This window comes from Babylonia areolata, chromosome 19 (assembly GCF_041734735.1).
Source record: "Babylonia areolata isolate BAREFJ2019XMU chromosome 19, ASM4173473v1, whole genome shotgun sequence".
Lineage (NCBI taxonomy): Eukaryota > Metazoa > Mollusca > Gastropoda > Neogastropoda > Buccinidae > Babylonia > Babylonia areolata.
This window is the reverse complement of record NC_134894.1, coordinates 57,008,568-57,025,476: the sequence shown is the minus strand read 5'-3', so window position 1 is coordinate 57,025,476 and position 16,909 is coordinate 57,008,568. Positions and strand designations below refer to the sequence as shown.

The 16,909-nt window shown below is 38.4% G+C and overlaps 1 protein-coding gene across 1 annotated transcript in view; it reads right to left on the bottom strand.

Moving 5' to 3' along the window:
- Window positions 1-15,435, bottom strand: part of LOC143293877 (structural maintenance of chromosomes protein 3-like) — a 38,752-nt gene extending 23,317 nt beyond the window's left edge. Inside the window, exons 1-11 of the mRNA XM_076605205.1 lie at window positions 15,311-15,435; window positions 11,751-11,826; window positions 10,804-10,842; window positions 10,431-10,570; window positions 7,068-7,147; window positions 6,576-6,654; window positions 4,056-4,173; window positions 3,261-3,375; window positions 2,658-2,718; window positions 1,810-1,890; window positions 344-508 (exon numbers count right to left, since the gene is read on the bottom strand). Of these exons, the coding sequence (XP_076461320.1) occupies window positions 344-508; window positions 1,810-1,890; window positions 2,658-2,718; window positions 3,261-3,375; window positions 4,056-4,173; window positions 6,576-6,654; window positions 7,068-7,147; window positions 10,431-10,570; window positions 10,804-10,842; window positions 11,751-11,826; window positions 15,311-15,325 (969 nt within the window). The 5' untranslated portion in view covers window positions 15,326-15,435. The remainder of the gene's footprint in view (window positions 1-343; window positions 509-1,809; window positions 1,891-2,657; window positions 2,719-3,260; window positions 3,376-4,055; window positions 4,174-6,575; window positions 6,655-7,067; window positions 7,148-10,430; window positions 10,571-10,803; window positions 10,843-11,750; window positions 11,827-15,310) is intronic.
- Window positions 15,436-16,909: the final 1,474 nt, after the last annotated feature.

Below are 16,909 nucleotides of genomic sequence, written 5' to 3'. Positions count from 1 at the left end.
ATAATGAGAGACAGAAGAGGAAAGAGAAGCAGTGAAGATGGGGGGATTGGTTGTGGTGAAGTGTTGCTGAACAACTATCAAAGTCCCAAGACTGTATGTGTGTGTGGCTCTGTCAATATATGTGTGACCACATGTGGATGGGTATTAGTGATGGGTTCAAGACGGGAAGAATGCATTTTTTTATATGCTGTCTTTGGTTTAAACTGCCTCTGACAAAAACACACACAGCGCTCCATAAAGTCTATCAATGAACCGACTAAGTGCAATATTTTCTTCATGTAATATTTCCTTGTATCAATAAAAAAAAAAAAAAAATGACTCCTTTCATTGTGCCAGTTCATACCTTCATGTTCTGGTTTCCTTCCATCTCGTCCTCTATATCTTTGATGTCCAGTTCCAGCTTGGCTTTTTTCTTGGTCAGGTCATGGCTCTCTGTGCCCAGGGAGTCGCGTTCCTCCATCAGGCCCTGAATCTGCTGCTTTAGTTCTTTCAATTCCTTGTTCAATGACTGCAAAACAGTGAAAGGGTAAAACAAAATATATATACTGTATAGAGAGCAAATACCTTATAAAAAGGAATTCACTGACTAGAAAACACTGAAAGGTTAAAAGAATTATTGCATACTTAATAAACATTCATTACAACATTACTGAAGGGGTTTTTCTCCTTAGATTACTACAGAACTGACTTTGGTTCAGGATGACAAGAATGACAATGCCTTTCAATCTGGTTTCCACAAACATTGTATGAAAAATTAAGAATAACTTTATCATCTCATAAAGAGAAACCACATGAGGTACGGTAACAAACAAGTAAAAGATTTACCAAAAAACAAACATGCACACAAAAAAAGAAGAAAAAAACCCATAAGCACACATATTTCACATAACTTTATTAAACAGGAGCAATAAACATATATAACTTTTTCATACAAAAGGATCTCACATGATTTCTTTCAAACATCCTAATTAATAATCATATGTAGTAATTATCAGTAAAAATATGTTGAAAGAACACAAACACTGCACATATTCTGTTGCACATTCATCCTGTACACTGTCACACCTTTTCAGCACACACTTTCACTTGCACTCACATAAGTACATACGTACATAGTTCTCATGAATTTAAAAGGTGAAATGAACGTTGAATCCAAGTCTTCTAAGCTCTGGATTTTACATTAAAAATTCTGTAGTGTCCTCCTGATGGCAACAGCTCATAGTACTTCCCTAAAATATGGGTGTTGTCAGTTGTTATTTGCATCTCATACAGCTCTTACATACTAGTTTGTCTCTCTCCCACAGCTTTGCTGCACACACTCATGACATCCATTCAAAACTTGCTTACTCCTCAATCTCAAACTTCCATACCAGCACATAAATGAAACTGTCAGCACAGACTCAATACAACATCAATAGCAGCTCTGGAGAATCTTGGAACAGATACCATTATTTCCTAGCTTGTGCAAACAAAATATTCTAGACTGACATTTCTAATGAGTGCAATCAACATTCCTGTAGAATGCCTGATCATTGTCTAGAACAGTCCCTAAATATCTAAATTTCAGTCATTATGAGAGGGAACCGTACATATCAGGAGTTTCAAGTTCAGATTCATGATGTTGCAATGGAAAACACACTCACACACAATGTTCATTCACACTCATAATACTGCATGTTGGACAAACGTGTTAAAGAAACATTTAGCAAATTCAACTCTGAAGAACCGAAACACACTTCCCTTTAAAAGCGGCCCTCTCGTATGAACAGAATCATGACATACCAATCTGGTGAATGGTGCAGAACTCACCTTGACCTGGTCATTTGCTGCCTGTTGTTGATCCCGTAGCTGTTTTGTCTGCTCTCCACTGTTGTCCCTTTTTTCTTGCAGCTGTGAGCAAACACCGTGTTGTTGTAGGTGGTGGCAGTGAAAATTAAAACATTCAATGCAATGACTGAAAAGTGATTTTCAGCAAACAACATGACAATATAAGAAAAATATCTAAAAAGTTAGTGAATATCTTGATCAGTTCTGAAGATATTCAATTTTAAAGATTTGATGATGTGTACGAGCTGTTAATACTTAATATTTTCAAACTTTCACTGTCATACTGCTCTGTTCATGAGGGTACTGTAATGAAAACTCGTGTACTTTTTAAAACCTTACTATGGTGACATATTCCAAAGAAAACAATAAGACTTCAGCAGCAAATAAACTGGAAAATATACCCGTCAAAGTAGGGGGAACTAGTAAATTAGGACATGCAAATCTGCACAAAATAACAACTTCAGTGCCAGAAGTGAATGTTTAACTACGGGTATACACAGCTCAGCCATGCCGAAGTCGGACCGCACAAGACTGAAATTAAAAAAATTATTTTCCATCACACAAAAGCCACATTTTTAAACCCGTTACCATAGTCCCGTAATTTTTTTTTAATACGGATTTCTGAAGAAACTACGGAAAAATCATAACAGAAGGCAGGCCTTTTTTTCATACAAACTAGCTCAAAAGGACTGGAACAAATGACAACAGCCGCTATGCTAGCAAAGTACAGAGCAATCAAAATCTAAGCAGTCATTTGAATCCGTGCCTGTCTTTCTTTTGCATGAAGTTATGTTCAGAAACACATAATAAATAAATGAATGCTCACTGACCTCATCCAGTTTCCTCCTGGTGTCTTTCAGTTCATGGTCATGGATGGTGTACTCCAGAGACCTGTAACAATACTTCCAATGTATTTTGTAATCCTGGGCTGCATGGTAGGTAAACCATCTGTCCTGGCAGGTTAATCACTGAACAGTAGGCAGTCTTGGTTCTTGACAAACAATTCAGAACTTCTCTCATGGATAAGCAATACTGACAAGCAAATGGAACCTAGTATTAGCCAAATAAGAATGGAAAAACAAACATAACAGTACTGACAAGCAAACAGAACCTACTATCAGCCAAATACTAACGGGAAAACGAACATAACAGTACTGACATGCAAATGGAACCTTGTATCAGCCAAATACGAACGGAAAAACGAACATAACAGTACTGACATGCAAATGGAACAAAAGGGAGAAAAAGAACATAATGGTAGTAGTGGAAAGCATTCATCTGTCTAGAAAATCAGTCTGGCTCTCTTCATATCTGCTTTATCCATGAAGACTTAACTTGAAATCAAACATATTCAAACAATTAAGTTCAACAGCAACATGAATAAAAAAAATAAATAATAAAATAAAATAAAATAATCAAAGAAAATAATGTACCTGCGCATTTTGTCCCATTTCTGGTATTCCTTCAGCTCCTCTTTTTCAGACTCCAGGGTGCTCAGACGTTCCTCAATGTATTTTAACAAGTCATTGATTTTTTCACGTTTTCCCTCTGCAAACAGTATATTTATATATTTCATAAAAACCAGTGAAAATAGCAATCAGACTTCAAAATGGTGAAGATTACAAAAGATACTGCTGTTCCTAAGAAAATGCTCTTGTTAACTTATGACAAATTCTCTCTCACACATACACATCCAAACAGCTTGACTACAGATTCACTTTGACTAATGTAACCCAAATATCATACATCCCAAAAAAAGGAACTCTGCTTTCCCGTAACATACTGATTTATTGATTGAAAGATACAAAGGAAAAGAAATGTACAAATACACATGACCAGTGTGGTGGCCAAATGGTTACAGTGCTGAATTCTTGCCCCAGTTTCCAGAGTCTGATCCACAGTTCCAGTGCACCTGGTGGGGGGTGGATATTCTTTTTTGAATCTCCAATGTCAACATATGTGCAGGCCCTGCTTAGTGCCAGAACCCCCTTTGTGTGTATACACATGCAGAAAATCAAATACGCATGTTAAAGATCCTGTAAACTATGTCAGCATTTGGTGGGTTGTGGAAACAAGAACATACCCAGCATGCACATCCCCTGAAACATAGTATAGCTACCTAAACGGCAGGGTAAAAATGGTCAAACACGTAAAAGCCTACATATAAGTGAACATGGGAGTTGCAGCTCAGGAACACATGTGATGAAGAAGAAGAAACAAATACACACCAGTTTCTCTCAATATGCCTTTGCTCTCTTCACGACGTTCATCATACACCTTGGTACCAGCAACTTCTCGCAGAAGTTTCAATCGCTGCGAGTCAGGAGCAGTTGCCATCTGGTTGATCTGTGTAATCATCAATCAGTCATTATCATATCAAATTTCTCACACTCCAAGTACAATTAATTATTACATCTATTTTGACAAACCTTAACTCACTCCGGACAATGGAATGCTATAGCGTTCCTGACGTAAGGTAGCGTTCCAAACGACGGAGCGCTATAGACAATTAAAATTTTTTCCACATTTTCCTCATGGGGTATCATAACAATCGCAGCTACACCGGGCACTGCGAATGTGTCAAGGGTCGAATGGAAAGTTTCTTCATTAGATTCCATAACAACACACTCCACAGCAAACCAGCGAGTTCAGGACCCCACACGACAAGCTAATCTGCATACGTATCGAAAATGGTGTCGCAGGCGATACAAGTGGAAATTTTTGGAACAAACTAGATCACAAAAGCCTCTTTTACTGCTGCTGAAGTGACTGAAATGCTTCAAACTGAAGGTTTCAACATCGACCAGGATCTGCTGTGAAGAAAGCTACCTGCAAGAATGTACTGATAGTGACTCAGCTTCTGACAGCAGTGAAGAGGGAGGGGGGTGGGCCTTCACACGACGTGAGGAGAGGGGTCGGTGGGTCAAGTACAGCAAGTTTCATTCAGTTACTTTATGTTTTGCATTTTTTGTGATTTCTTTCCTAACCCTAACAAATGGGTCGTCTGTAGGGAAAAACAAGGTAGAAAACTATTCGTCCGGAGTGAGTTAATCAACCATTCATAGTGATACTAATTTCTCACACTCCAACCGACATATATAAGAGGATCACATCAATTCTGACAAAGCACTTTCATCTTTTAAATTTTACTACACTCCTACAAATTCACCATGCCCTTTAAGGACTTGTCTATCACAGAAAACCAACCCAATACTCAAATAAGGCATGATGTTATTTGTAAGTTATGTCAGCTAAGCGCCACTTCCAGAATATATGTATGTATTAATTAAAAGATCTAGTCTGCAGAGTACATCACTGTTTAAATTTTCTCTGTGTGATCATAAAGTGCATGCTTGGTATGTATGTAATCATTATGGGGTAGACTTGGATCGGTCGTGGGAAAGGGTGGAGAGAGAGGTAGCAGGAATGGAGGTTTCACTTTCAGTTCTATTTATTTAGAAGAGACAAAACAACAGAAGACTGAATAAAATAAACAAACAAATAATAAGAAGAAGAAAAGGAAAAGAGGCCAAGTTAGTTCAAAGAGTGCTACCAGCTGCAAAAATGACAACGTGTCAAAACAAGATGGAGAAAATGAAAGGGGGTCTGGCTAAAAACCAGGAAAGAGAGCAACATGGAAAACAATATAAAAATAAAATAAAAACCTCCAAACTTTATACCTATTTTTTGTGGGGGGGGGGGGGGGGACGGAGGGGGGGGGGTTACATTTTTTTTTCTCCAATGACGTCTCTGAATTCTAGTCAATCACAAACAGCAAAGCAGGTGTTAAAGTGCATGCTCTGGTTTCAGATGTCAATCTTAATGTATTGCAGCTGTTTACCCTGGGGGCGTCTGACGTCAAACAAAAACCTTATCCATCACTGTTATTCTGACGGATGGGGCTGGAGAGGGGGCAGGACAGGGTGGGTATAAGAGAAGAGGCAGATGGGTTTATTCTGTGACAGCTGCTTTTCTTTGACAAGCACATTTCTGAATTAATTAACATCATGATCCTATCACCACCAGTTTCTATCTGTTTTTCTCTCTCTGAGCAGAGGTACAGAGAAGTAAAGATATCTTTTTCAGAACTGTCTGAAAATGGCAACAGCATTTTTCTGATACAGCATAGAAAATTTTTTTATGCATCTGGTAAGAATTAATTTTCCCAGACTGATTATATTTTAAATCCACAGATCTTCGTTACCAACTGCATATGTTCCCACATTTGCTGGAATACACAGACAAAAACAAAAACACAGAAAGCTAAATAGAAAATGGCATGTTTGTCTCAGGAGTGCAAGAACCCTAAATAATAGGAGAAGCTCTTTAAGTTTATAATAATAATAATAATGGATACTTATATAGTACACTATCCAGAAATCTGCTCTAGGTGCTTTACAGAAATGCTTTTGTTAACATAAAACATTATATCTATGTTACATACACACACCAAAATGTGACTACACACACACACACACACACACAAAGTTTATGAACCATTCTTGTTATAACGAACGGTTAAGCAATATCAGAAAACTTCGAACAGAAGAAAAATAACATAACTACAATGTGATATTTTTTTCAATCCAAGACAATCAGCAAAAATCCCAATACAACATCACACTTTTCATGATCACTACAAAATTGACAACAAATAGAAAACAATAATGCAACACAATATGAGTTAGTATAAAACTCAAATTATGAAATTAAACAACACAAACACACACACACACACGCACCCTTACCTTCCCCTGCTTGACAATGTAATATGGGTTACTTCTGGAAAACCCTGCACTCTCCAGCAGATTCATCACGTCAGTTTTTCTGCAAAGTAACAAAAATCAACCATGCATAAATACACTAGGATGAACAACAACAACAACAACAAATATATATATATATGTATATAAAAGAAAAGTATAAAAAAAAAAAAAAAGAAAGAGAAAGATCAATCACAAATGAAAGGTACAAGACCAGTCAGCAACCATGAACTATGCTGGAATTTGAGTGAAATAAGAGAGACAAAATGCAAGTGACAGAGTCCTCATCAGTAAACACTTGTAAGAGATAAACAGACAATTGCTAAATATCTACTTTCTATGGTTCCAAATCCACGTCCACAAGGGCAGGAATCAAACAAACAAAAATACAAAAACAAAACAAAAAGTTTATGAAACAAATAACAACACAACAAAGAAACAAAACAAAGTAGCTTCAATCAACAATGAAGAACTTACGTAACCATCTTCTTGTCCAAGAAATACTGGTCTTTCTTTGAGCCAATAACTCTGCGTAGTACAACTTCTTCCTTGTCAATCTGTAATGGGACACATTCAGTGATACACACACACACACACATATATATATATATATATATATATATATATATATATTCACGTTTTTCCCCCCAAAGAAATCAAACTGTATAACCTGGCCCATCCCGCTCCTTCCCAAAACTGATCACAGATCTCATTTTTCTGCAATAAATCATTATATGTGTAATTGCAGGACCTTAAAGACTATAAGACGATATCTAGGCGCCTTACAATATAATGCGTCTAATATGTGGCCAAAAATTAAAATGTCTGAAGTTGTGAACTGCATGGTTGAAACTGGAAGTGTGACATCTGGAAGGAAACCCATGAATCAGACAAAAGAACTCACAAATAATCCACTTTCAAAGTGCGAGCGCAAATCACAGAACGAGTGAAAGAAGCTGTCAAAAGTTTTATTTCCATTCTGGCAATCATCCCCTGTGGAACAATGAGGTTCCCCTGCTCCTCCATTCTTTCACATAAGCAGGAAGAATTTGCCAGGCACTCAGTTTCAGTTTCAGTAGCTCAAGGAGACGTCACTGCGTTCGGACAAAACCATACATGCTACACCACATCTGCCAAGCAGATGCCTGACCAGCCACTACTCTATGAAGTATGTCGGTGGGTGTTATCAGCCTAACATCTGGTTTCCCCAAAAATGATCAAGAATGGATGCAAGAAGGACGAGACTGAAACAGCCAACAAACCAGATGACACAAATATAAATTCCAATGATATGTCAGATTGCCCTGTGGGTTGGGCACTGACAGAATAGACCCACTGCCCTGCCATGCATGTCGTAAGAGGCGACTAAGGCAGGACCACCTCGCCCGGAGGATAAAGGGGTTTGCGTAGGGTTAACTACCCTGCCTGTAAAAAAGACCAGTTACAGAAGCATCGACGACAAAGAACCAAAACATTCCTGGAACCCGCAGGGAAAGAGGAAGAGAGGCCGGCCTCGCAACAGCTGGAGGAGAGATACCGAGGCAGAGCTGAAGCGGCAAGGGACCAACTGGACTGGAATGGCCAGAACAGCCCAGAACAGAGTGCGATGGGGAGGGGTCGTTGATGGCCTATGCTCCAGCAGGAGCGATGGGCAAAATGAATGGATGAATGATATGTCAGAGCCTTGTCATCAACCAATGCCAAAGACGAACACATGGCAGACATGGCCATCAAGATTTTCAGAGGACGACAGTGACTGTTGTGTAAACGTGTGTGCCAAGCTTGCGTTCATGTATACTGATAGCCCAGTCATGGATGATATCAGTCTAATCTCTCTTGATCTCGACTCAAAGAACAAAGTTTATTTTGACTTCGAATATTGATCTTTTTCGCTTTTGATCTTATTCTTCTTCGTTCGTGGGCTGTAACTCCCACATCACTCGTATGTATATGACTGGGCTTTTACATGTATGACCGTTTTTACCCCACCATGTTGGCAGCCATACTCCATTTTCAGAGGTGTGCATGCTGGGTATGTTCTTGTTTCTATAACCCACCGAACGCTGACATGGATTACAGGATCTTTAACGTGCATATTTGATCTTCTGCTTGTGTATACACACGAAGGGGGTTCAGGCACAAGCAGGTCTGCGCATATGCTGACCTAGGAGATCGGAAAAATCTCCATCCTTTACTCACCGGGCGCCATTACTGAGATTCGAACCCGGGACCCTCAGATTGAAAGTCCAATGCTTTAACCACACAGCAACTGCACCCGTCAGCTTTTGATCAATTTCGCTTTTAGTTTTATTCATCAATTGTTTCATGCACCTTATAATGTACTGCACCTTGTGTATTGTTAAAATCACTCCCTTTTTTTTTTCTTTTTTTTTTGGGTTTGTTTTAAATGCGAAATGCGCCATATAATCAGAGATGAGATCCTAAAATTTTGAAAGTTACTGAAACTGGGGGAAGGGGGTGGGGGGGGGTTTGAACAGATGTACATATAAAGCATACAGATACACATAAAATTAAGCCAAAAACATACACTTTTTATACATCTGGAATGGTATCAAATTACTCATGCAAAACAAAGAGATAGTGTGAGCACTGTTTTCAATGCAACATGTGTGTGCGTGTGTGTGTCCGTCTTTCTCTCTCTCTCTGCGTGTGTGTGTGTGTGTGTGTGCGTCTGTGAGTGTGTGTCTGTGTGTGTGTCTGTGTGTCTCTATGTGTGTGTCTCTGTGTGTGTGTGTCCCATTTTTTCAACTCATGACTAATGTCACTATGCACACACACACACACAACACTCTCTCTCTCTCTCACCCACAAAGTTATAAATAGGGTGGAAAGCCAGATGAGTTACATCGTGCAATACAGAAATACAGTCATTCGAAAATGAAGAGAATGGTGATAGAGAAACACATGGATGGACGTCCAGATAGGAAACAGACTGCACGCTGATTTCAACAAAAAGATTATAATACTGCATTCATGTAATGAACTTTTGGTGCACCGGCATTAGAACCCAGACCTAAACAACTTATACTCAGTATCTGCAATCAGGAAGTGTACTGCTGCTTCATTGGCTGATGTAAATTCAGCACAAAAAAAGCACCGACGTGGAATGCTTTAAAAGTTTTTCACTTCATAAGTGCGTGCGTGTGTGCTGTTAGGTGGCCTAATAACTCATGCAATGGAGAGATCACCTGTCATGACAGGCATTTTGACAACTGCGGACGCAAGTCAACTGCCACGGTCTGGAATATGTGTCTGAAAAGTCACTCTGTGCTTAAAGCTTCTTTATTACAGGGTCTCCATAAATGGAGAATATGGACTGAAGAGCTTTTCTGTTTTGGAGTGTATTTAATTCGGAATCAGATACGTGCATGCAATGCGAAGAAAAGTATGGCATTCACTGGTGTTTTGAAATGATTTCTCTGAAGCATACAGTTCACCGCATTTTGAATCAAGTAAGAATCCAAACCATTTTGTGAATATGGACTGTTGCACAAATGCTATCAACTGAAAACAAACTTGATAAATACATATACGCCTCAATTTTCTCAATGGATTTACATAATCTCAGCATCAACTCCTTGGGCTCTCTGATTTACTGATTTCCATAAATTTATCAAAAAACCTCATCTCTGATAATACAAAGCGCCCTGTAGTCCTTAAAAGTATAACTTTAACAAAATAAGACTGGCATCACTGTGGTGAATTATTATTTATCTGCCACATTCATTCTACACTTCTTTAATAACAAGACAAATAAACATTTCAAAATATATATATTAATGATGCAAGGGAAGAAGACAGACAGAAAAGCGAACTCACAGGAATTCTGTTATCTGAATTGTCAAAAATAATCTCCACAAAAGCTGTGATGACACGTGGCCCAGTCCCTTCATGCAGTAACGCCTGGCGCTGTTCTGGTCGCATGTGGCTAAACTCGTCAGACAGTACAAACTGGATAGCTGCAATGAAAGGTGAATATAATTTGAACTCTAACATCACAGTTAAATGCGTTTTCAAATCTCTCCAACCAAAATAATGTGCTTCATAATACATAGCTTGTCAAACTTTTCAAACTTTCAAAGAAACCTTTCTGACTAGAAACTAAATGTATGTTCAAATCTTGTTATCATTCTTTCTCAAATGCAATTAAATAACTGTAATGTTTAACCAATTAAAAATCAATTTAACTCACCGTAGAAAAAATTGCTTTTTCCTGACCCATTTCGTCCAACTGAAAGAAAAAGAAAGCATACAATAAGTGATCATCATTGATGAATATCTGAACTATTTGTAACAGTGGTGTGTGGTATTCATAACTAACAGAGAGGAGTAATGAGTCCTCACACTCATAAATTTACATGTTACTGGTGTAAAGTGGTATGTGGTATCTTTTACTTACTAGTTCCTTCTCTTGTATAACTAAAATAAAAGGTGTCTTGAGCAGCTGAACTTGAAGATCTCTCTTATTTCAAGAACCAGCTGCACTTTTCAATAGGTTCTGCGTGAATTCCTGATTATGAAAAAACAAAAACCACTTATATTCACTCCAATCTTCAAAGATCTGTATCCAGAATTGCATTAGCATTTACTTATATTATCTGCATTCACTTCAACGACAATAAACATATCAATGAACAGTTTTGAAATGCACTGAACTTGGTGCTGTCAATAAAAAAAAAATAACTGCCAGAGGTCCAATATGTTTAGACAAAACTAATTCCAAACCTTTTCATGACAATTTCAAGAGAGATAATTGAAATAAGCTGTTCCTGGTTCCAGAGGCATTGTCTCCAATCAATCCATGTGGTTTACAAGAAATCATTGTCCATGAAATTAAACATACTGTTATGTGACAAAGGCACGCATTACGATAAATCCTATGTGGACTTTTACTACCACAGATGTCAGAATAATCAACAATTATCATGAGAGATCATTAAAATAAGCTACTCCTCGTTCCAGGTGCATTGTTCCAAATCGACCCATGTGACTTATGAGAAATCAATGTCCACCGATATACTGACACAAGATAAAGGCATACATCACGGTTAATATGATCAGAGTTCACAATTCTATTGTGACCTTTTCCCTGTGTATAAACCTGGAAAAGTAAATCAAACGAAACTGAACAAATATTACCAATAACATTGTGTTTAGAGCTGAAAGGTTCCACAACTGTCTGGTCACGGTAACTGCGGAAACCTTGTATAATGACCTGAAAACAAAAGAAATCAATTTCACTTGCAATGTTAACTTTAGCTTTAAAAAAAAAATAAATAAATAAAAATTAAAAATTAAAAAAATCCAACATTCTTGGTCAGACCTGTGCATATTGTGTATAGATCTATCAGAGTGGATTTCTTCTTCAGAATTTTGCCAGCCAGAGGACAACACTCTGCTGCCAATGGATCTTTTTCACTGTGCCAAATCTGTGCTGCACATGGTACCTTTGATTATCATCTCATCCGAACGACTAGATGCTCAGTTTGATTATCCAGCCAACTGTGAGAGAAAGACAAGGCCAGGATTTGATTAAACCCTTATACCACTTGAGGCGACATGATTCAACAGTAGGGGTTCACCACTGATGATGACGCCCTTCGACTGCAGTGGTTCACCACTGAAGGCGATGCCTGCCGACAAAACTATTAGAGTGACTTCCTACGACACTCTTCTCTACCCTGAATCACAAAAAGTTAAAATGTTACATAAGGTGAAGGGTCAGTCCTTCACCTACACCCTTGATATTGCATTTCCTTTGCTTTAGAACCGAACGTGTCATTTTCACCGCCTGTTTTGAGGGCAAATGAAGAAAGCTGAACTGGGTTCCCTTGACACTCACTATGGATGCTCAACCCATTTCTTCTAATGGAATTCGTGCTTCACGTCAGTATACTTTAGCTGATGCTGTAAATATTATTATGGATTATAGTCCAAACTCTCAATTTGTTGCTGAAACTGACTCAGGGGAAGAATTTGATGGCAGTGTTGATTTGCCATTCAACCCAAATGACAAAACCAACACTGACGAAGAGGAAGAAAGCCTTGCACAGAAAAGGCAGCATGTTACTACTTCAAGTGGGATGCATCGTGTGAGGAAAATAACTGATTTTCACATAAGTTATCTACAATATGCAACGATCTCTTTGCAATCATATAAAGAAAAACATCAGCGACATTGACTGAATGGTTCCAAAGATACTGTAGTTTGGGTACAGCAACCCCCCATGTGTCTCAGTCAATCTCTTGCACAGGCACTTTTTAGTCTGCTCTGGCAAAGCTGACCAAGCTTCACTCTGGACAGGCTGACTGACAGAAATGGCATAAGGGTTAAGACCCTCACACAGTCACAGACACTATTGGCAGTTAAGTGTTAAGCATCTTAACCATTCTGCCACCTTCCCCACTTAAAAACAGTAATTGCACTGACTCACTTTGTTCACAGCCTCAAGTCAAAGTCACTTGTTTACACAAGCGAGTCAAAAATGAGGACAAGCACACAAGTAACATGATGTATGCCGTGAATGTGGTTTATCCAGTTTGTTTTTTTAAAATATGAATCTCCTTATTTGCTTTAGTATAAACAAAAGAAAAACAAGCTGATTTTCTGCAGTGTGCTGGCTCTGTATATGTGAAGATATGTAACCCCTTGGCTACCTATACGACGAGATAACTCGTCAGCGCAAGCATGTACGCTTCACTGCTACAATGACGAGATAACTCATCATCGAAATATTCTGACTTTTCCCAGGTTTGCATTCAGTTCACTGACAAAAGTACTGGTAGCTTTAGCTTGGGGAATCTTTCTAGATTCTATTCATAGCTAGAAACACCATCTACATCATGAGGCAGTCCTTTATTTGAATGTTTTGGATGGGTTACTGTCGCAGTGTTTGCCTGACTCTTCTCGCTTGCTCAACAAAATGTCGGACTGACGCCGTGCTCAAGACATGCGATCGTGGCGAATTAAACCAATCAAGATTGCTTCCTTTAGCTGATGCTCAGAAAGAATTAAAGCGTAAATTCAAAAGAGAAGACAGTGATGAACATTTATAGGACGATTTGATAGAAAATAAAGGGAGCAATAAAGAGAGTGGCCAAGATAGACTATCAGTAAGTGATGCCAGCTGTACAGCTGTAGCAGTCCACAGAAAATGACCAAATTATTAGCAGGACACAGTGTGAGTCATTTTCTTGGCACTTAGCCAACAGGGTCTGATGAGAACTGGATAAAATGACCATATGAGAGGGATGAAGAGGAGGGGGTTGGAGACTGAGGTGGCATGGTGTCACATCCATATTATCACTTGGAGAAGTCACAATGCACTGTGTATCTGTCTCTTTTTAAAAAATTTTTTTATTGTGGTTGTTCTAGTATAATTTTGTGTGTACAGATATCCATTTGTCCAGAAAATATATTTCAGTGCAAATTACCTGACTAATGTTTGTAATGAACAAGTTTAAAATGTGACAAAAAACAAAACACTGATTTCAAAACAACAGCATGTCACTGAAAATATATAAAATTTGAAAACATCATGTGTTTTGTATTCTTTATTCATTTACCTTTCAGAAAATATATACTTTTATGGGTCTTTCTCCAGTAACAAAGAGCACAGAATTTTTTTTTTTTAATTCATGCCCGTTTTTTGTGAAAAAACCCTGGCAAATAGATTTCACTTAAAACTTATTTTCCTGGCAGCGAAAGGGTTAATGGCATTTGGCCGAGACCTCTGCCAGAGTAAATGTGCATGCATGCAATCACAACAGATGCAGGGAGACATGGAGAGACAGACAGAAAGAAAAACCAGAGAGAAACAGAGAGGGGAGTGTATACACACACACACATTCACATGTGTAACACTGTATCAGTGTATATCACACCATCACAAGATGAACAGTTTGTACATGTTATCCTTGCTTTCCACATGTCTGGAAGAAGAAACTGGAGTAAAACAAAAACTTAGTATTAACTATAGTATAATAATGGATTTAAATTTGCGTACAAATTCCACTTATTAAAATTTGATAGTATTCCAATTATGGGTTGGGAGTTCATAACGACAAGAAAGGGAAATACCTTCATCAAGTCATCCACTTCTCTTGAGCTGGAGAATTTCTTTTGATACTTTTAATCATAAGCACTATGCACCAGACAAAAGCCTTCATTATATGAAGACTGAAACAGATACAATGTATCCATTGGTTGCTTGAATCATTAATCCAGTGGACTAGCAGGAGTGAAAATTATGATACTTCTGATTGTACCAGAACACGCACAATCAAAAGGAAGTTAACTGTAAACAGTCTTCCCCATGTACATATATTAGCAGCTCATGTCTGTGCAATGAATAATAACCCTGAATGATCCCGTGCCTTTGAAAGTCCTGCGCAGACTGCTCACTGTCAAGACTTACCCAGTTCTCTGTTCTCCGACTGAAAACAACTCATCCTCTGCCTGAGCCAGCGAACACAACCAGATTCAAAAAGCTCCGCGACAATACACCCTCAAACCAATACAATATGCACTTTGACTAACTACTGACCCATACCAAAATTGACAAGAAGACAATAAAATTTGTCAATAAGTCACCGAATGTAAATTTCATTTTGCAGACGATTGAAGTTGCTCTGCGCAAACCATTTGATCCGATAGCAATCATATCTAGAAAATGTCAATAACACACAGAATACTATACCTGTTTGATATACATTATGATATAGTTAGTGCATTGATCCGAACACCAATCATCTGATGATCGATACAGCTGTGAAATCCGATTAATCCGACAGACTCTGCAGAGAGAATCTGGCAAATGGCGGATGGCGGCAAAGGACTGTAAACATGTCGCTTATAACAACAAAAAATATATATTTCACTAAACAACGTCTTTCAGCGGCAAGGCAGAGTAGATTGAACACGGGCAAAATATATAACAGCCTTTGTTTAGTTGAGTTCAGCTAAATCTTTAAAGCTATTGATTATCGTGTCCTTTGATAATATCATAAGAACATGTGCATTTCAAGGGAGCTAAATGCCAACGACACAGATTGTATCCTTCCCAGCCGCAGTTATGCACCATATTCATAATGTGCATCAGACTATTCTGAATACAGATTACTTTATCATATCAAAGATTTATCAATTTGTGGTGTAGAACATGTAAACAATACACGAAAATCACAGCCATTCAAAAGATATGTACAAAAACATAATATACTTAAATGTCGATTTAAAGTAAATCACACATACACTGGCCTATCACAGTCGTACACCGTGCATGCAACTGATATCAAATCACGGGTGGACAAAAACAAACAAACCAAAAAAAAAAAAAAAAAAAAAAAAAAAAAGCCTATAGTAAACCACACAAACAATGACAAGAGCCATGCCCATACAATGATCTCAGTTAAAGCATAAAATATCATCATACTACAATGAGAAAAAAAAAAAAGAGACATAAAACAATATAGTAACAAGAGCCTGAAAACTGTTTAACCATGACTGACCGGTGCTCTTCTGTCTTCCTTCTCTCTCTGTCTCTCTGTGCTCTTCTCTCTGTGCTCTTCTCTCTACTCTTCTCTCTTTCTACTACCTTTTTTTATATCATAATTATTATTTATTTATTTATTTATTTATGTAAGCTTATCTTTTTTTTCTTTTTTTCTTTTTTTCTCAAGGCCTGACTAAGCGCGTTGGGTTACGCTGCTGGTCAGGCATCTGCTTGGCAGATGTGGTGTAGCGTATATGGATTTGTCCGAATGCAGTGACGCCTCCTAGAGCTACTGAAACTGAAACTGAAACTGACCGGCGGTGTTTTAAAGTTGATATTTATGTGACATCAACTTTTAAAAAAAAGTACCGTTTGGCATACTTTCTATGGATTTACATGACTTATCTTTATTCATTGTTGTTTATTTGTTGATTTTATTATGAACTGAATAAAGCTACATTTACTTGTTTGCTCCAAAGCCGGCTTTTACTCAGGAGCGGCGGGAACTGGGAACTACTAACCTCTAATCATACTAGTACCCACAATCATTTTCTCAGTTAAGTATTTGAAGACTCGACAGGAAAACTGTTATCGAGAAGCCGTATGCGTGCGCCCGCGTGTGTGCGTGTGTGTGTGCCAGTATGTGTGTCCGTCAGTGTGTGCCCAGTGTCACCGGTCGTCAGTGCCAATGTGCGGTGCGGTGTGCCAGTGTGCCCGGCGCGCGTGCGCCGGCGCGCGCGCACATGTGTGTGTGTGTGTGTGTGTGTGTGTGTGTGTGTGTGTGTGCTCTGTTTGGCCGGAGCG